General features: G+C 37.2%; 1 protein-coding gene across 1 annotated transcript in view; it reads right to left on the bottom strand.

Annotated features, from left to right (window-relative positions):
- MTREX (Mtr4 exosome RNA helicase) overlaps positions 1-21,498 on the bottom strand; it is a 41,714-nt gene extending 20,216 nt beyond the window's left edge. The window contains exons 1-15 of the mRNA XM_051642295.1: positions 21,393-21,498; positions 20,865-20,996; positions 20,114-20,180; positions 18,401-18,463; positions 17,787-17,899; positions 16,777-16,951; positions 15,890-15,980; positions 15,414-15,538; positions 14,123-14,221; positions 13,248-13,350; positions 12,981-13,112; positions 11,702-11,781; positions 10,191-10,301; positions 9,021-9,122; positions 7,488-7,613 (exon numbers count right to left, since the gene is read on the bottom strand). Coding sequence (XP_051498255.1) covers positions 7,488-7,613; positions 9,021-9,122; positions 10,191-10,301; positions 11,702-11,781; positions 12,981-13,112; positions 13,248-13,350; positions 14,123-14,221; positions 15,414-15,538; positions 15,890-15,980; positions 16,777-16,951; positions 17,787-17,899; positions 18,401-18,463; positions 20,114-20,180; positions 20,865-20,996; positions 21,393-21,496 — 1,623 coding nt within the window. The 5' untranslated portion in view covers positions 21,497-21,498. The remainder of the gene's footprint in view (positions 1-7,487; positions 7,614-9,020; positions 9,123-10,190; positions 10,302-11,701; positions 11,782-12,980; positions 13,113-13,247; positions 13,351-14,122; positions 14,222-15,413; positions 15,539-15,889; positions 15,981-16,776; positions 16,952-17,786; positions 17,900-18,400; positions 18,464-20,113; positions 20,181-20,864; positions 20,997-21,392) is intronic.
- Between the last annotated feature and the right edge of the window lie 288 nt (positions 21,499-21,786).

Below are 21,786 nucleotides of genomic sequence, written 5' to 3'. Positions count from 1 at the left end.
CTGGTGTCTGGAATTGATATTCACTGGAGTTTTTCACATTTTTTTTATTACTGTTAAGACTTGGAAGCCTTGACTAAGCAGGGATGTGAGAGCTGTCACTGTAGCACTATGGCACATACTGTTGAGCAAGATGTACATTTGGTAAGGGTTACTCTCTCTGTTCACTTTTATAGTGAGTGAAAAATACTTAGATTTTTCAGAACTGTTCCCGTGCAGAGAGAGGAACTAGTTTTGCACATGATTTCTTGCTTTCTAGCCTCTACTAGAAAACATGTTTAGAGCTTTCATGGAAAAAATGGGATGACAAATACTGTCTGAAACTAACTCACAGGGACTTTACAAGCTAACAAAAAGTGAAGAGGCAACACGCAAGGCAACAGTAAAGGATCTTTCATAATTACACAAATCTCTATCTACACTACAGGACGTATTTTACACAATTTGGTCCACTGAGAGTTTCAGTCACTTATCAGTGTTTCCAGAAATAAGCCAAATGAATGAGTTTCCAAAAAGGAAACAACCACTTTACGAAAAGAGCAAGAAACAGAGCACATATTTAAAAGGTCTCTCACTTTTTTTGTCATAGGGGGGAAATAAGTGCACTTAGATGTCTGTGGCAGTCCCCATTATAAATATCTATGAAAAACCTCATTAAATAAAAATGCAAGTGACTGCTTGATGTATTGGCAAGATGCAGAAACGCCTTTAGTGACACAATAATTAACATAATTTTTCCACATATCAATTATACGGGTACCACATGAATAATGAGATGTCTCTCAGAAATACCAAAAAGGTCTGTGTAGTTATACTGATAAGAGAATTAGCCTAAGCTACATGAGCATGACTGCAAAACCAATAAAAATCCCTTCCTAAAGGGTTGCTTTTAGTAGACAATGGTAAGCAGTTATTTTAACCACAGATTTATTACCAGTCTGGCTCATTGCCTTGCCCCTAAAACAGTTGCACCAACAGAAACAGAAGCCACTGTGGGTGGCAAAAGACTGATTTATCAGGATTTGCCAATGAAAAGATCCCACACTTGGGTTCCACAAATGCTCCGGTTGTAATAAAAGACTTTAAAGGAAAAAAAAAATCTTGACTTCTCTCACATCCAACTACCACCATCTGAAATTAGTTCTGAGTGACTGAACTTTTCAGTTATTTACCCTCTCTAATACAGTGGCTCCTACCATTGTAACTATCCTCAGTTTTACTTCAGGCTGTTAAACTCCTAGTTTTGTTATTCCCCTAAGCCTTTTGTCATCTTTCTGATCTGAACACAGAAATACTAAAAAAAAAAAGTACACGCTTGTACCGATGAATTCCAGTTTAACAAAGCAATATTTAAACTCTCAAGCAAATATGTAAAAATACAAATACTTTATTTAACAAAAATATCACACTTACAGATTTTAAAAATTGGTCCTTCCCAAACCAGGATCATAGATAGCTTTGCTACATGAACTGCTCTGCACGGAACACAAACGGATGAGGAGGGGGAAAGTAAATTAACATGTGTTCAACACCAGCAATTAATAAATAATGCCAGTTAGCTTAGTCCTCCTAGCTCTGCAAAAGCCTAAAGTTGAAATTCAAGAGTGATTAAGCATTTTACATGTCACCTGATGCATCCCATCTTCCCACATTCTGATTGCCAATGTTAGGAAGAAGTACTATTTGCTATTGTCTGCTGGCTTGCACAACAATCTACTAACTGTGACCCTGATCATAATGTAACTTGAGTATCTGCTTCCCCTAAGACAGCTGAATTCTCTCCATGATTTCATGCCAAAACCTTACTGACTTTAAGCAGGTTTTAAACTAAGGTTAGAATTTGAGTACTTTCCTGAATTGAAACTTCGAAAATTTCTGCAGTGGAAACTTTGTAAGAACAAGAAAAGTTTGGCTGTTTACGGTAACAACTAAAATTTCACATTAAAATTATTTTTATCCTAATTTTGATGAAGTCTCCAAAATGTTTCGTTCATTGAGGTTCTCACCTATCTCACAACTTCAGATTAGAAAGAACATCATACTGCTCCCAAACCACTAGTGACAATCTATTTCTTTACATCTTGCAGCAGATTTTCCAACAAATGTTAGCACCAACCTCCAGCTGAAGTCTATTTATCTTACAAACCAGGCTTTGGTAAAGTTCTCAGATCCTGAGGCATTTATTTTTTTCTCCATATGACTAAGCTTTAAGTTAAACCAAAGTACAATAGTATAATTAAGCTGGCATGTTAAGCTGATGTTTGCAGAAAGACCGAATGCTGATGGAAGACAGTCTCCGTGGAAGGTTTCACCTGCTTTCTTGTGCATAGTCCCAGACAAGAAGATTAAATGGAAAGCCATTACCTGCTACTTTCTCTCAAGTTACAAGAGAGGAAATTAAATACCAGTTTGCATTTCTAGGAACATCTTTGAAGCCTTTGGAGAAAAGTAAATGGAAAATCTGCTCATGGTACAGTTTTAAAAGGGATGGACAACCAGCAGTACTAAACCAGCAGTACTAAAGATTCCATGGAGTCTTTAACATAAAAGTGAAGTAGTTAGCCGTATCATTCCATACCAATTTCAATATAGACGATCACATTTTGCACAAGAAAAGAATATTCATAGACACTGTATCAAAGCATCCTCTTGCAAAAGAAGCTTGTGCTGCAATTTTGCCAAACACTGTGCTAAACAAGTGCTATGCTGTAGCCTGCATCTTATTGTAGCAGCTTTGTAACAGTCAGCAGCTCCCCTGCCTTCCATAGCAGCCATGCATAGCTAGCAACCTCCGCTGCTTTACTTGACATAGTGCTAAGCAATACATTTGCAAGGACCTCTGCTGATGCTCTGCTCCCATCCTTCTTGCCTCATCATACAGTAAAAACTCAATACAGTTTGTAAGAGCAACATGAGAACTCAATGTAATAGAATAAATCTTTCCACCTGAAAATATTCTCATTCACTGGAAAGGTCTTCTATGTATTAGTCAAAGGATACCGTTTGAACAAAACCACACAAATAAGAGTATGGTGTTAATGTACATGAGGAGTTTAAAGAGTAACTAAGACTAATAACAGTTTTACGCTGTCCTAAATTTACCTAACAACAAAAAAGCACCCAATACCTTAACCACTCAAACAACAGAACCTATACTCTTACATTAGGTAATTTTTAAAAGATAACACTGTTTTTCAATCCAATGCAAGACCATACACACTTGTGTGTATTTTAAAACACAGGAAAACTGAAACAGGAGCAGACCCATCGCCTGTCAGTCAGTAAGAAGCAAACAAAAAGAAGGAAGAAGTAACCTCACAGTCAAAGATAAAGCAAACCACTTCTGCATAAACCAGTATTTATTTCCTACACATTAACTGTTGTTTTTCCTGAATTTGGACTTAATGATAGTTTTCAACAGTATTAAGTAACTCCGGTGTTTCTTAAGACCCAGGTAAGAATTCTTAGTTGCTTGTTACACTTTCTATGTTAGAAATCTACACAAAATTACACTGGTGCCCAAGGCTTATTATTAATGCCTTTTGCAGACAGGTAACTATGCTTGTGCAAAAGTACTAGCTTTCAGCAATTTTATCAGATAGCTCCTGTCCAGAAACTCCCTCTTTTACCAATCAAAGCTTCTCATCACTTCCTCACCACTTCCAAACCTACATTTATTCCTGATCAGTAAAAATGTAATTCTTTTTATGTAAATACTGCTTTTGATGCCAAATAGAATCTTCTGTGTACTCGGGAGTCTGAAAGAAACAGTCATATGTGATACAAAGCAGATGATTTATACACAAAATATCTAATGATGCTGCCTCAATTGCAAGGAACAATGATATGCTCTTTACAAGTTAAGAAACTTTCCAACAACTGCACAGTGGTCATACAAGGGAGCTGTGCAAACAGGCAAGAAGTTATAGAGAAAACTGTTAAATCGTCTGAATTGCTATCATGTTCATTTGCCTCATAATAAACAACCTAAAAGTCAAGATAAAATGCAGAAAGACAAGATGGATTTTTAAAAGCAGCATACAGGCCAATAAGCACAGTACTGCCAACTCTGTAAACAAAGATCCTGTCAAGGAGCCAGATGTAGTTAGTGGAGTATCTCCTACAGCTTGGCACCTCTCTTACAGCTTGGCACCTGGGCACTTTTATGTTCCATATGCAAATGGCAAGGAAAGCATAATACAGTATATTTTATCTGGCTAGATGAATGTTTTCTTTCTCTTTTTCACTCCATCCAGCCCTCTCTGTGAGGGAACAAGTAGATGCAAAGAAGTGATACACTCAAACTCAAGGCTTAAAAATCTACTTACATGAGCACATTTTTTTTCACTATACAGTAATTTATTTCCATAACATAATTAGCATATGATTCTTGCCTTGTAGAGAAATAACAGATTACCACCACTGCTCAGTAACTCAATTGTCTGTGTAGGAATACATGCTTGTAACATGCCCAAATTCCAACTAAAGAGATGCTGCTTGGGTTTCAAAGCCATCTAGTGTCAAAGGGAAGCTTTTCACTTCTTACCTAAACTAACACAACACAGCTAGAAAAACAAAACAAAACAAACACTAACAAAAAAATTCCCATTATGCAAATGTAAAACTATAATTTACTGTCTTCAGAAAGCTATCCAACATATTGGAAGTATTTAGCTTTCTAGATTTCTGCAAGTCATTAGTTTACTATGTATTTATTGGTTGAATAAATGCTAAGGATAAATGGGAAAACCTAGTAACACTGCAGAAGACAAAAAAATGTTACTGAGTTTAAGAAATATTTACAAATACCCCTCATAAGAACTCCATCTAAGATTTGAACTTTGAAATCAAGTTTGAAGTCTTGTACACAATGTCACAATAAATGGTGCCACAGTCTCACAGCACGGCTGCAGCAATCCTGCTGATACTCAAATACACTCTCAAAGCTCTAACTTCACTGAACACAGTGTTAGGCAGTTGATCACATTATATTCCTGGATGTTTTGCTCTAGGACTCAGGAAATGGTTCGGATCAGACATGCGTTATGGTTGAAGAGCTATGATAAAAATGTCCTATGTAAATATCCTATCATTCTCAGTATGGCTAATTTATTCCTTCTGAAGTTTCCCCTATTAATCTTTAGATTAATCTAAAGATTTCATGTGGCAGCAAAATACTAGCACAGGACATGACTGTGATCTTACTACAGACAAACACTGCCAGTCAGTAAGTAAAACCTGATTCAGACCTGATAAATATGAAATGTGAATCTTGAAGATATGTTAGACTGCATACATTTCTACGCCTGTGTGGACATGAAATTTCCTCAAAGTGCTCTGTATTTAAAAAGGAAAATAAGTGCCTTTAATGTAGTAGTGCTAATCTCATAAAAGATTGCTTTTACTGCCTTTCTAGCAACTGGCTGAATAGTTGGTTCCAGAAGCATCAAATACCCCCATTATAGTTCCTTCTGATCTTTTTCAAAGAAATCTTAAACTCGGTTCTTGCTCCCAAGCGAAGTAGTGTGAAAAAATAATGAGAAATTATTCCATTTAGATCACTCGAGAAGAACCAAGAGATAATATAAAAGCAAAAAAGTTGTCTTTATTTTTCCTTTTTGTTTCCTTATAAATCAAAAAGTACCAAAGGTATTATAGTCTCAATAAAGAGAAATCTAGACCAAAAATCAGAGATACTATCACTATTATTTTTCCATCTTAATCATGCAGATAGAGTTCTTCTGTTCTCAAATGACTCAATTTACAAACTTAAACAAAGCACCTTCTGAATCACTGAATTTATAGTATTGTAGCGTCTAGCATAATCTCCTGAAGTCTGAAGATAAATAATACAAAGATCACTTCTTAAGTTATTAACAATTATTTCATATAAATTAACTTATGTGGGATATTATTTTAAACTACAATTACAAGTACATAAAATTAATGGTATGTATAAGAAGTGTATTTTTCTTCTCTTACTTTGTCTCATGTTACTTATTTTTTCAGCTGTCAAGCTATACAGTGGTTTAAAGCTATTAAATAAACATGCCAAAAAATTACAACTATTTTTAAAAATTGTATTAAAAACTCACAAAAATCTAGTTATAATACTTAGTCTGAATCTCAGAGACATACATGTGTTAAGTATTTATGTAAACAAATAAATATTTGTCCACTCTACTGAGAAAACACAATCTAATCAAGATTAAAAAATTAATTCAATACCTAATGCTACCATTTATTACTGAATTCTGCTGTTCTTGAAATTTCTTACTGTACTAACTTCTGGTAAGCAGCAATCATGCAACTTCTGACTTTAAGAAGGTGAGCACTACCTGTGTGTAACAGTAACCTGATGTACACATTTAGAGTGAATTAACAGGTAGAAATGACAGAACAAGATACACAACAAAGAATCCACACTTGCATAACTAAAAGCAGCTATATAAATATTTTCTCCTGTGTTCTTCATTTGTCTAACAAAGCAGAGAAATATTGACCTCTGATTTTTTTTTTTTTTTGCAACAAACACATACTCTGATGCTGACTTCAGATCATTCTCACAATTCATACAAACTCTAATAACACTGTAAGTGCCATTTTAACACAAATGACCTGCTATTTGTACCAAGGCTACAAAAGCTCTTGAATGGTGGTGCAAGCTAACTCAACAAGTCCTCAGTTTTAACATGTGTGCACCATTAACTTCAGCAGCCAAAGACAGGCAACACACAGATCAGAATATTATGCTTCATTATTGTGATTTTTGCCATAGAATTTTAATAGAAGTGTAATAAGTACAATGTTCTACATTGAAATTATAAAGCAAGAGGGTATTACTGTAATAATCTGTAACAGCTTCTGCTACCATTTGGGGACACCCTATAATCTAACGCCCAGCTCAACCACAAGACTGTTTTTTTGAAACCTCTTGATTTCCAAACCTTGAAGTTTCCTACAAGCACTAACAATTTCTCCATAGGTAATTTTGGATCACTGATACCCATGTCACTCCTCTTATTTATCTTATATACCTCATTTTTGGCATGACTTTGTCCAGTTTGTCTATTACACTGAAAAGTCCAAGTCTTATTTCAGCACAGAACCAGGCCTTTAATAATTATTTGTGAAAGCTCAGCAAACCTTTTCTAGTTTAGCAATATCCTTGCACCATGGCTAGCAAGAAATTAACAGAATACTGCAGGAGCAGTGATATCACTAGAAAAAATATAATTATACCTCTCCTGCCTGAGATCCCTTTTATACAAAGATGGGTGATACCAGCCTTCTAATTGTGTTTCACAATAGAAAATCCAACTTTCCTGAGAATTCAGTGAAAGCCCACACATCTCTTAGGAGCTCTTATCTCCTACCTGCCAAATCCATACACTTTTTGTTCTAGCTGTATAATTTTACACATTGTATTCTTCAAATGAGAATAATCTTAGTGGGAAGGATGAAGAAGAGAAAGTTAACTTCTGTCCTACCTTCAGAAGCTGCTTGCCAATCGTTGGACTCATTTTTTCATCCACCATAAGAACTACTATTCCTCTATCATCCATACCTCGGCGTCCTGCACGACCTGACATTTGAATGTATTCACCTGAGGATATCTAGAATAAAATGAGAAAAAGAAAAAAATTAACAAACATCAGAAATACAGCAAGAACATATAAAGCTCTATTTACAATTATTCAGTAAATGACCATGATGTATAAAAACTAGCAAAGGAGAGTTATCAAGACATGAACTTCTCACAGATTGAATTCATTACTTGTCACTGATCACTAAGCTACCAATATACAAATCCTTCACTGTGAATAACGTATGTCAGCATTATACGTTACTAATGCTCTCTTACCTACAGTGATTTCTGTAACATTTTAACAAACACAAAGAACATTCTACTAATGATTTACGTGATGGAAGGCAGCTGGGATTCTTGGGAGATTATTCAACATACTGATAATGCATCTTCATCACCTTTAAATAATGTATCAGTTCATTCAAATTTAACAGTAAAATACAGATACCTACCAAGAGCAGTATTTCTATTCCCGCTAACTGTAAAATTGAAGGGGTAAAAAAAACTGGGACATGGACAAGAGTCATATATAACTGGTTCTCTATATCTCAGGAAGTTACTAAACTTTTTTTTTTGTCATCTGTGGAACCTGCATTTCCAACAACTTCCCCAGTTTCACTTGAAGTCAGATCTGAAAAACTACTTAAGGAAATGGTGCTAAATCATTTTAAAAGCAGGAGTTTCACATATCAGATACCTCAAAGGTAGTTAATTCTCACATGTACCTTAAGGACATGCAATTAGACTGAATGAATCACGAATCTAAACTAAGACTGAAGATATGTTTACTTCACAAAGCACATGCCAAATCACTTATCCTGTTTACCATAATCTTCCCATCTCTGAAAGCTGAATCATGAACCTTATTTATAAAACTTTGCTGTGATTACTTATTATTTACATGTGAATCACATACCTGGTTTTAACGTTTAAAAAAACTTTAAATAATTTGTTTCCCAGCTCTTTAAGAACCTGCCTATGTCTCTATGTATTTCTGTCTTCCTGTGGGCTACCCAAAATACTCTGATATAAGAGAATAATCAACACTCTCCTGAGGTATAAGATCTCCTTTCTTTGGTCCATCAACTATGACACGCTACTAAGCTTACTTCTCCACATTTGACACTGAAGAAAATACTTGGGTCTCACAGCCTTGGACAAGTTGTGCAGAAGTCTTAGTCTCATCCAATGTCCACCAGTAACGTGTTAGATGCCATTTTGCTTATCTATTAAAATCAGTAATCTCATGCCTAATCTGAGGAATCTTGTCTTTGGGAATTTGTACACTAATTATAAACGGAATAGAGAACAAAGAAACATTTTTGAAAGAAAAAAAGATCTACTACACCAAAGTGGGTATGTCTAAGTAAATCTAATCCTAATAAGGTTTAAATAATGCAGTTCAGTCATTCTACAGAACCTGTTTTTCACTTACCCATCGGAAATCTTTTCCATCAAATTTGCTGGCACTTGTAAATAGTACAGTCCTGGCTGGCATATTAATTCCCATAGCAAAAGTTTCTGTTGCAAATAAGGCCTAAATAAACAAGACTGAAGTTAAGCAAGCAAAACCAAAAGCTCTTAACTAAACATGTAAATAACCAGATTGCTACAAAAAACCTCTCTAGATTTTACCATTTATATACACTCAACATACAAACACAGGAACTTTCAATATTTAAAACTGGACCAAAAACATTCCCTGCCCCTTCTTTATTACCTCTGGGAAAACATGAAAACTAGTTAGATGGGACCATGTGAAAGACACCAAAAGAAAATACTAGGGGTTGCAAATTTCATTAATTAAAAATAATAATTCATTTCCATATTCAAAGTTTGCAAGAAGAAAGTAGTTGTTAGCTATCAAAAAAAAAATCCCACAACTTTCATCTAAGGTTAGATTTTTATGAATGTATGTACCTTAGGGCAACTAAGAAACAGATTGGTAGATGTCTTCATTTATTAACTGGAGCAAAACACATCACAGAACAATTGAAGAAAATGTTAAAGCTACCTATTTTTAGTTTAAAGACTTTACCATAAAATCTGGAACAATTAAAACCAGAACTGTAGTTGGGCACTAATGTAAGACACCTAAGGCAATCATTAAAGACTACAAACTTCTCCTTACAGGAGGACAAAAAAAACCAACCAAGCAGCTTCGCAAATTGTTTTTCACATAAAGATGGAGGTATATCTGCAAATATTTGCATTTATCTAGGAAAGGGAGGGGCAGCCAATTATATCAATTAACCTGGGTCACTGGAACAGCTACAGGCTTCCAGAGGTGCTGTGTGCCTTTGCAGAACCCACTATATAGATACACAGAACAGAGCCCTTCCCTTGATGCCTGTGTAGCTCTTTTAAAAATTGCCTGCTTACTGGTCCACACAATGCTAAAAAGAAGTTTTTGCTAAGTACTAAGCCTTCCTTCCTGCATAGAAGCACATCCATACATGTGCAATGAGTGTTTCACCTTTTTCAGTCAAGAAGCAGATCTCTATTATACCAGTGTAAATGCTGAGCAAAGACATCTTGGTTTTTCAGGATTACCAGCTGTGTATTCACAACAGAGAAAAACCTAATACGGACATAAAATAGATACCTTTATCAGGCCCTCAGAGAACAGAATTTCTATGGTTTCTTTTAAGATAGGAAGCAGGCCACCGTGATGGATACCAATTCCTCGCTTCAGCAGAGGAAGTACATGCTCAACCTGGGAAGAAACATACAAAGGCGAGTAAACAAATTTTAATATTAATTACTAAAAACCAAAACCAATATGGAAAACCTCAACACTGCCCCTAGTGTTTCTGCAGTTCACTACTTCCTAATTTAAATACACCAAATACTGGTTTTACTTCCCAGTTAGAGCCAAAAATGATAAAAGAGCAAAGCCAAAAGCCAATCTTTTCAGTAGCAGACTAGGCTGAAATTGGCTTACACCAACTACAAAGCAATGCCCTAATTTACACATGCAGTTAGTATTTAAACTTGCCTCTATAACAAAAAAAAAATGCTTAATTTAAAATAATTTTTTTAAACAGTGATCCTGGTATGTGTGAGATATTTTGCTTCAGGTTTAGTTGCACTGATTTCACTTACTGATATGTGCTATAGAACAGTGAAGTTAGCACCTGAGAGCTATATAAGGAAACTCAGGCTGCAATTACCAAATTAATTCTTCAAACACTATACATCAAACAAGTATCTACATAAAGTTAGCTTTGTCTGCTTTTTTCTTTGAAAGCAAAGACTCTCACTAACAATCTGTTAAAACCTAGCAGTCACCATCCCAAACATTATTCTGAGAATATGCTTCTGAGATACCATTGTCCACAGATGCCTGGATGTAATGCCACTGTTACAAGCTCACCAAAAAACGGAGCACGTAACACCTTACATATTTCATGCCCATTTTCCGTTTTTCTCACGTTCACAAACAAAACAGGTGTGTTGAATCCAAAGCAAGTAGGCATGGCCAAAAATTAAATGCTTGCTTTTTTCAAGGAGAATTGTCATGAAGACAATAAAGAGAACTACACTAAGAAATTGTGAACACAAATCAATAAAGAGGTAGGTAGTAAGAAATCGTAACTTTCCTATCTATTACAAAAGTAATGAATCCTGTAATATTCTGTCCTCTTAAAATCTTGCATTTTTCTACTGTAAAGATGGTTGTTATGCTTAGTCATCTTATAAGAAACTTCAATGCAGATGCATCAATTCAAATTTTTGGAAGGCTCGGAAGTCAGTACCTCATAAAGTGCATACCACTTTCTCATTTTAACAATTTCCCAACAGTTTTTACCCAGAGATATCTCTTTATAAGCCCTTATGTCTATTTAAAAACATACTTAGAAAGAAATGATACACAAAGTAGAACTCTATGGTTAATTTTGGCATATGTCCTTTGCCAGAATCACAACTGGAACGCATCCTAATCAGAGAGTCCTATTTCATGATGCCAAGGAGCAATGCAAGATACATTAAAACCTGGGAAAGTGAATGTGAATACACAGTTTATCATGTCTGTATCCACTACAAAAGATTCACAGCCTCAAAAGGTGCAGTAAACAGGAGAGCAGCAGCTACTCCTATTCAACCTTCACTCACCTGAGGAAGCTTTTTGTCTTCATCTGACAGACAATCAATTGCATTATTGAAAACTTCTTCAACCATCTTTTTTTCTTCATCTAAGAAAGCAATTCTTAAGTTATTACTAAATCTAGATGCCATAATGCCATATGTAAACAAAGGATTACTGTATTCTAATATTTACAGAAGTTTACAATAAAAATAGCATGGAAGACTAAGAAGTTTACATAAAACCATCGAAGCTGGGTCAAGACAATCAAGACTTGAATGTTAGCCTGAAGGAGCCTGACAGTAACCAGAAGCAGATCTTCAGAAAAAAGGAAAAATGAACAAACCTGGCAGACAATCCAAACTTCAGCTATTTCCAAGTTTGGGATTTCTCAGTTTCGTGTACTTTCTATTTCAAAAACCTTCCTGTTTATTTTCTACATACTAGTCTCTGTCTGCATAGGTTAAGAGTCCCTTTCTCTTCCATGTTAATTCTCAAAGTTTACAGAATTTCTACTTAGGTAGTAAAAACACCAATATATACTCAAATATATGAGTGAAGAAAACACATAAAAATGCAACTCTGCACATCTGTATGTTTTCTGACAAAAACGGCTGCATTATTTTGCAACACTCAACCAGAATGTGCAAAGACTGGAGCAAGTAACTAAGAAAGCATGAACCCTAACAGTTTACAAACATTAAATGATATGTTGATTTAAAACAAATTCCTTGTGTTTGTTACAACAATATTTCTGAGAAATTACGAACTTAATTTTCCAAGTTTGGCCTTAAGCTAAAATGAAAAAAATCTCATTTACCTTTTTGGCTTTTCTTTAAGAAGAAGGGGAGGAAGGAAAGAGAACTGGCTTGAATAGTTGAGAAAGAACAATCTAGTGGAGTTACACAGCTACTTTAACTTTGAGACAATACTATTTTTTCTAACGGACATAACATGAAAATTTTGGGAAAGAATTTGTTATTATCAGTCTTCTCCTTTTATAGAATTATAGAATATTATAGAATTTGTTGGGAACTTTTGTGCTATTACTACAGTGCATTTAATTTTGGAGAAGGACAAGTTTAAAATAGAGGAATAATTCAACACTGTGAGGACCAAATACTCCTTTTGCACCCAGTTTCCTCCTGAAAATAGCCTGATGTACCACCATAGCAAATGAAAAAGCACCATGTGAAAAAGCATTTGTTTTTACACAAAAAGTTCCAAAGGAAAAAGAAATATCTAACTATAGTAACATTTCACATCAAAATACAATTGTGAATAAAACTGTGTTCTATTTATCTGTACCTGTATTGAAATCTAACTTTGTCATCTGAAGTGCATAGGCTTCGCAGTCTTTCTTACTGAAGCTGAAAATAATTACAGGTTGGAAATTCCTTTCCATTATCATCTTCACAATCTTAAAAACATTTGAAGGACCTGAAGAGAGATTACATTAATTAATATGTAACTTTAGCAAAAAAAAGTTATCTTACGGAATAACGGAGACACAAGCACAACTTACATACAACTTTGTTGTATTACAGAGTTATTTTGGAATGGGTCCAAACTCACCTTTTGTTCCTCCTTTCCTGCCTTTCTGGTCACCTTTTGCTAAATCTCCTGCATCTCTAAGCACTTGCATTGCTGTATTAAAATTGTCTTCTCTGAAATCTCCCTAGATATAAAACAAGACCTTTGTAAGGAATTACTTATACAGCCCACCTGAAAATACTCAGAGCTTTGCACAGCCATTACCCAACATGTACAGACAGAAGAATGAAAACAACACATAAGCTAGACAGTGAGTTCACTAGGTCCACAGCACAGCTCAGAACTACACTGGTGTCTCTGACTTTATTGGCCATTGTTCTATCTACCACAACATCAAATCTCCTAGACCTGCTGAATGACACAATACCAAAACTGACTTCTAGGAATGTCTACATGAATTACTGCATTGCCCTATGAAAGCCTAGCTTCAAGTGTAGAACTACTGTTTATGGCACCAGCTACTGCTGTACAAGCTGATGATGAATTTCAAACAGACGGTTGCTTCCAAATCACCTAAGATACAAAAATACTCTGCCCCCAATGGAAGTAAAATTTAAATGCTACTTTCCTTTGAGTTAGAAACAGTACAAGAAACATCAGCTACTTCACAGATTTTGAGAAAGCAGCATGCACTTTAGATAACTAAGCAGGATGAGGGCACTCAGAACATCTCAGCAAAGTACTACTCAGCTCACTACATGACATTAGATAATAAAACCAACTCTTCCGTAAGACTCCAAAGATGTCAAAAAAAAGTTCAGAGATCACTATTATCCATTTTTACTTCACTGTAACACAAACATCCTTTGTAAAGACAATCCAAAGTTAGCAAGAGATCAAGCTCATGACTGATATGTGAGCAAAAAGATCTTCCAAAAAAACTGAGTATTTCTTACATTTTCATCAACAACCAGATGGAGTCCGTCTCCTCCTGCTGGAAATATATAATGCTGCAGTGGAGTTGGTCGATAGTCTGTATAAATCACATGGCAAGGCTGTAAAGAAAGAAGAATGCACACATAAATATTAAATGTTTCTAATTGCATTATAAAAACACTTAATGGACAATTCAATCCATTACTGTTAAAATACATCTTTCTAAAGGATAGACAGTAAGATACACAGAAATTACAACAGCAGCTTTTCTTTGCGTTATATGGATTTTGTACTGACGGTGTTGCTTAAGACAATTGCTAGAAGAACACAAATGGCTACAAAAATTCTTACTCCTAAACACACAAAGTAAGGATGGGTAGTATTTCCTTCTCTGTTCTTTTTCACACAGACACAAAATTGTAACAACTATTAAAAAGAAAGGAAAAACTGTTGATTTCTATTTTGCATAAATGCTTTCAGTATTTCTTATACCATCTAAGAAAGGCACACAGTAGACTTTTAAAAACATTTAAGGTTTTAAAGCTTGGAAAAAGTGTGTTAGAAAAAGATAAACAAAATTTTTCCTTTAAAGCATTAAATATTATGTTAAATCTGCTTTAAAAAAAAGTTACCAGTTATGCAAAACAAAGTCAAGGTTTTGTGCCAATCTTAAGACAGCCACCTCTTATACTGCACTCCTTTCATCACGAACAACATAAGAATTAATCTTTGGGTTTTTAAAATTGTATCTACCTTTTGTGAGTATCAGCTTTCCTAATTCTAATTCCCACATTCCTTCCTGTAAAAGCATCACTTAAAAAAAAGAAGCAGCAAAATAAACCTAATGGTTACAGGACAGACAGGTTTCTTACATTCCTCTTCTCACTCTGTTTGCATGCATATGCATATTATTTCCCGTGGATTTATGATTTACTTTTGATTTCTGCATGGTCTTTTAACAGAGCTCTTCAAACAATTCTCAAAACGACCTCTCATCTATCAGCCCTCTGAAAATCACAGTACATTCATCATGTTTCATAATTTAGAACATTTTCCGAAACCAAGCTTGTGTCTAAGTAAGTCTGGCAAATAAACTCCAAAGTAACAGCTTTAATCTTACTGTGTAAAACCAACCACCAGTATAGCTGCAAAGGTAAGAGCACAACCAGGAAAGCCAGGAGTGAACTATAGTATAATTTATAAGCAGTAAGAAGATGACTAAGAAGATGCTCAAAGGTTCATTTCTCACCACCCAAAGAGACAGTATTATGCAACATGACAACAAGATGTTTAGCACATCAGAAACACTACCTGTTTGTGAAGATGGCAGATCCACTCAGCAAACTGACGGGCATTTGGAATAGTTGCAGAAAGGAACACATAATGAACATTGTCAGGGAGCAGAATAATTGTCTCTTCCCAAACCACACCACGTTCTGAAAACAGAAAAGTCACATGGTTGATAGATGTCATTAAACCTATTTTTCATCTCTGAAGCTGAAGAACAGCATACTTAAAGACAAAACAAAACGAAACTAAAAAAAGCCTCTCTTACACAAGTGGAATACATCAAATGCCCTAAAAGTGGCTTTTGCATTGGCAAAGAAAATGCAGACTGCAACACACAGTAACTATTTCACATATATTCAAAACAAATTCTGAACGATATATACACAAAAATGACTGATTTTAACAGAAAAAAATAAGCATTTAACTCTGCAAAAGAAAAAAACGCATCTGTTCTCGGGAAAAATATTTTGAAAATAAAAACTGTATATACAGAATACCTGAATCTCTCATGTAATGGATTTCATCAAAAATAACCCATGCAACTTCTCGCATAACCTCAGAACCTCTGTAGAGCATACTTCTCAAAATCTAAAAAAGAAAAAAAAACAAAACAGAATTGAGATCCACCACATGAAATAACAACAAAGAGTCGTGTGTTAGAGACATCAGTAAGAAATTACCAGAAGTTTTGGTTCCCACTACATGACAATAAAAACTTAAAAGCATCTAAAGGCTGGTTGTGAGACCCTTTCCAAGTTAATCCAACTGTGACTAAGACAAAATCTTCTGTCAGAAATCAGGTTGTCCTAACTTCCCACCCTAATCTCTCCCTAGAGGGGTTTTCTCCATAGACTCTTCACTCCTTTGAGATAAAGACAGAAACAAGGAAATTCCAGCTCATGGCTGGAGAGACTTGTGCAACAGAAATATGAAAAAACTTTGTCAACAGTACTTTGATACCAAAGCTGAAAAGCTGCGTATTCTGACTCCTAGTGTCTCGCATAAACTACTCAACTATCACTCAGTGACTTTCCTCTCTCCATTTTGTTTCCCTAGAACAAAATGCAGGGTTCAATAAGTCTGATAGACACGTAAGTCCAAATAAATCAGTCTTGAGTGTTCAGAAAATTCAGGAAAATTCAGGAAATTCAGGAAAAAAGTTCTGCCTTTCTCCATGTGAGAATGAAAGTTCCTGACTAATAGCATGAGTTTACAGAGATTTAACCTTCTTCAATAACCAAGTTAAAACATTAAAAGGAGGCATAATTAACTGTATAAAATTTTCTACCAGTTGGGCTTATTATCACAACTTTAATATCAGACCTTCTCAGTCAAAAAAGGGTTGAAGAACACAGACAGATCAAGAATTTATGTCTGATCTTACCTCAGTTGTCATTACCAGACAAGAAGCTGTAGGATTAATAGTGACATCACCAGTCATCAAACCAACATCCTGAAATTCCTCATACATCTCACGGTACTTCTGATTACTCAAAGCTTTAATTGGACTCGTGAATATCACACGCTGTTTCTCCCTCAAAGCCAGGGCAATTGCATACCTGTATTCAAACATTGTGCATATTAAAGTTGTCCAGAAGACATTTAGTGCATGTTACTTTCCTCTAATCTCTTGCTTAAGAAAAGAAGATAAAAGATGTAATTCAGAACATTGGTGGAACACTATGAAGTGTTTCAAACACAGGTTATTAAGTTCTATGCAGTCTTAACTGTGTGTGCCTCTTTGGAGAGTGGTAAGAAACTGATAACAAGTTAACAGATTTTCAAGGATTTCAGAGCACCTCTTGTTTAATCTAAGAGACTTGTTGTCACTGTCTTATGATAAACTATTATTATTTGAACCCATGCTCTAACATATCTACACGTACATCTCACTTTTCACCTCAGGTCAGCAAAGCCACTCTACTGTCAAAGCAAACCTTGACAAAAAATGTACTACCTTTAAAAATTTCTTGCCTAATAAACTCCAAATTGCTAAATAAATAAAATCAGTGCTTCTGGCAAAAAGGAGAAAGCACAAAAGAAATTCCTTCTTAGTTGTAGTCAGGAGCTAGAAAACAAAGGTATTTTTTTCTAAATTCATCCAAATCTGCATTGCAGAAATTCTTCCTTTCCATCACAAAAAATCTCAACAAAATATATTATTTAAAAATAAAAAGCGTAAACATTAATTAAGCCTTTCATCACCCACTGAACAAGATGAAACAGTATTTTTTATATACAAGAGTAGTCAATTTAACTCTAAAACTGATGGCCCAAATTTTCTGTCAAGAAACGGAGACACAACAGAGAAACAACAGATACTGATGGGTGAACAGAATGACAGGACAAACATCACACCGTTCTCTTAGTAGAGCCTGTCAGAAAAATACTTACTCTGCACAAACAGTTTTACCAGCTGATGTATGAGCCGATACTAACACAGACTGATTATTATCTACACAAAGAATAGCTTCTCTTTGAAAGGCATCAAGAATAAATGGATATTCCTAAAAAAAAAGGAAAACATTACATATTTTTAAAACAGACTATTATTTACATCTAATTAATTTTCTGACTGCAAACTACAGGCAGAAATTAAATCCTGTAGCTATTTGTAACTTCAACTAATAATAATCCAGTATTTTGCAATGAATGTACTTAAATAATTTTATGTAACACTGGCTTCAAGATCTTTGCTGATGTCTTTTTTTAGTATCAAATGAAAATCTTGCCCCAATGACTGAATTTTCTCTGAGAGAAACTACAGTGTAGGGCTGAGGCAACCACAAATGGTATAGAATAGGACTGAAATCAGAACAGCCTGTCCACCCTATATAACCACATCATTTTACTCTAACAAATTTAAAATATAGAAACACTGATCTTATTTCAACAGGCCATTTTTTCAACATACTCTTTTCCAAGCCTTACTGACGAAGTACGTCACTTTTCCTTTCTACTACCTAAACCATATACAAGAACAAAAATAAATGCAATCTATCACATACTTTTGCAGCTTTTCCAGTTCTTGGCTTCAGACCTGTGAAGTCTTCATCTGCTGGAAGTGCAACCTATAAAATACATTTTAAATTAGAGCAGTTGCAGAAATCTCAGTGTGTACTTCAGTGACTTGGTGAGCTATGAAAGACTGGGGCGGGAGATGACAAGTGCATGAAAAATAACTAGAATTTGTTTTCCTGTTTCTATATGCTCATATGTCAAGGCTTCCTTCCTGCCTTCCTCTCAAATTTTTAAACTGGTGTCTCTATCCTCCTGTCCCAACAACACTCCTCTTCAGTCTCTGACACTCCCTCCTTTCTTGTGTGCAATATGCCTGCTTCACCCGGCAGCATTAGCTCTCCAGGCCAAGACACGGTCATGGCTTCTGGCCAACAGATGGTAGAAACAATCACTCAGTTCACACTGATCACACTCCCTTTCTAAGGACAATGTATTTGTAACGGTAAGGTTCCTGTTCCTAGCCAGTATCTAACATTTGTTCATACTAATATTTAAGCTTTCTTTAGTTACTAAGTGATGGCACACTTCTACCAGACCTCCAGACAATAAAGACTTGAACAGACGCACAGGCTTTAAAAGCTCTATCATCAGCTATATGTACAGTTTCTTTATTACAAAGGTCTAATCCTACAGACTCCTTGATTAATACCCTAATTAACTCAAGGTAGTTCTGGAAGTCAGAAGAGAAAAGGAGTATAAAGGTACAATGAAGTTGAAATTTACATCTTTAATCCTCATAGAAACTCTTTCCAGCAGTCATCTTTGGATGAAGGATGATTTAAAAAATAAATCAGTATTAAGAGTTCTGGTTGGGTTTTTTTTTTTTGCATTTTAGTTATCTATTAAGATAAATTGAAAATGGGTATTTTCATTATTTTGCTTTTACATAAAAGGACTTTTTTCCTTTTTATCGAAACGTAATTTTCAACACTAATCAGCCTTACAAGAAAGCCGTTCATTCTTGACCCAGAACAGCAGAATATTTCAATGCACTGCTGCACACTTAGATCATGCAATGAAAACAGAATCACAGAATCCTAGAGGTTGGAAGGGACCTTGAAAGATCATCTAGTCCAACCCCCCTGCCAGAGCAGGATCACCTAGAGCACCTAACACAGGAACGTGTCCAGGCGGGTTTTGAATGTCTCCAGCGAAGGAGACTCCACAACCTCTCTGGGCAGCCTGTTCCAGGGCTCTGTCACTCTCACAGGAAAGAAGCTTTTTCTGATGTTTACGTCGAACCTCCTATGTTCCAGTTTGCACCCACTGCCCCTTGTCCTATCACTGGACATCACAGAAAAAAGCCTGGCTCCATCCTCCTGACACTCACCCTTAAAATATTTGTAAACATTGATGAGGCCTGTTTTAACAACCAGTAGATCTCCTCCTCAATACCAGCACTCAGAATGTGCTTGGTACCTTTCAAATATGGAAGCCTATCAACAGTACCAGTCTTTCCCAAACACTCATTTTAATGCAGGTATTATTCAAGCCATTTCAGGTAAGATGTCTAATTAATTTTTCAAGTGCATTTTGTGTACACCCAATGTCAGATACAGAACTCAAACTCTCGACAAGCCTCAAATATAACATAAAATAACATATATAAGTGCAACTGTCAGTATTACTATACTGGCAGTAATACATATGACTTTATGAAACAAGCCTATACCTTTTATGTGCATTTTCACGGTACTCACCTCATGTGTACAACCTTCCACTGTCTCCACAGCTTGCACCTTCACTTGAGGCATCAGGTCTGCCAGACTAAAAACATGTAAGTATTTTAAAATGCCGTTTTCTTTACAAATGCAAAAAGGCTGAACTTCACCTCTACTTTAAGTGCAACATTAGAAAAGGACGCACAGACATAAAAGACAGAAACTGTATTCTGCCCTCCCCTCACCTGCCTTATCCCCTCAGCTGCTGACATGTCCAATCATACCTCACTTTTGATGTCCAATACCTGCCATTTGTGCTCAAATTTAAAAGCATGTCCATGCTTAAGATTCCAAACACTTGCTGCAGCTTAATCTTACATGCCTCACAAGCTTTGTTTCTGTCTCCTCGATCAAATGCTTCTTGTACCTCCAGCCAATTACGTATTTTAGAGGCAAGGTAAGCAGGAAGCCTGTCTCCCCCCGTGTGCCTCACTGCTTCTCTCTTACCAAGTGCCTGAATCAGCACAAGAGCACAGACCAAGAACCACAGATCCAGGTGCAGTAACCACAAATACATCAACATTTCACACTGCAGTTGCCTAGCCACCTGCAGTATTGTTCTAAACACACCCAGAGCTCATCGCTGCTGGAGCTGTGCTGTCAGCACATCCTCACTTACATAGGTAATAGAAAACCAACTGCAAAACTCCTTATGTCAGCTGTTCTCAACTGGCATATAGCTAACTAGTACATCTTGCTGATTTCCTCATATATGAAGCTGGGCACTTACTTAGCATCTTCTGATACAACATCCTCCACTTTTGGCTTCTTTCCCAAAACAGCATCTTCTGCACTATCGACCTCAGCTTCCCTTTGGTGCTTCCCAGCTGCAGCTACTGAAGATCTTTCCTCTGATCGTTTTCTGCAGGACAAATTAAGACACCAAATTTAAAATATTCCTATTTCAGGCATGTATTTTCAGAAAAGGCATCAAGCGTCCTGCGGACAACGCTGATCACGCTACACCCAGGCCACGATCCGCTGAGCTCCAGCCCCAAGAACCGCGGCGGGCTGGCAAGCCATCTCCCCGGGAAGCTTGCCCCCAGGCCCCGGCACTCCCCAGTCGCCGACTGCGCCAGGGCTGACGACCGCTGTGGAGCCAGGAATCCCAGGAAAGCGCGCACCCTCGCGCTGTGCCAAACCCTCGGTCCCGAGGGGGCTCAATCGCTCACGCACGCCGGCAGAAGCCGGGCCCAGCAGCGGGCCCCGAGCCGCAGCACCCCCGGCCCCGCTCCCCCAGCCCCTCCCTGGCCCTCACCCCGGCCTCCTGGCGCCCTCGGCGGCGCCCACGTTGGTCCTCTTGGCGCCGGCCGAGTCCTCTTCAAACACGCTGAAGAGCTCATCCCCAAAGGCGTCCGCCATCTTACGCCCCGCTCCCGCCCCGCCCGCCGCCGCGCCGCCCGCCCCGGCCCTTCCCGCGCCGCACGCCCAGCTCGAGCGGCCCCCCGGGCGCCTCGCTCACGGCCCGGTGCTGGTGCTGGTGCTGGCGCCGACCCCGGCCCCGGCCCCGGCCCGCCAGCCCCGGGGCACCGCAGGCCTCCCCTCGCCTCGCCGCACGCCCTGCCCGGCCCCCGCGCCCCGGAACCGGATCCGCGCCCGAGACGCCGGCGAATGGGGCGCGGGGGGCGGTGCGGAGCGCGGGGCCCGGATGC

This window comes from Apus apus, chromosome Z (genome assembly GCF_020740795.1).
Source record: "Apus apus isolate bApuApu2 chromosome Z, bApuApu2.pri.cur, whole genome shotgun sequence".
Taxonomy (NCBI): domain Eukaryota; kingdom Metazoa; phylum Chordata; class Aves; order Apodiformes; family Apodidae; genus Apus; species Apus apus.
This window is presented reverse-complemented; position numbering and strand designations above follow the sequence as displayed.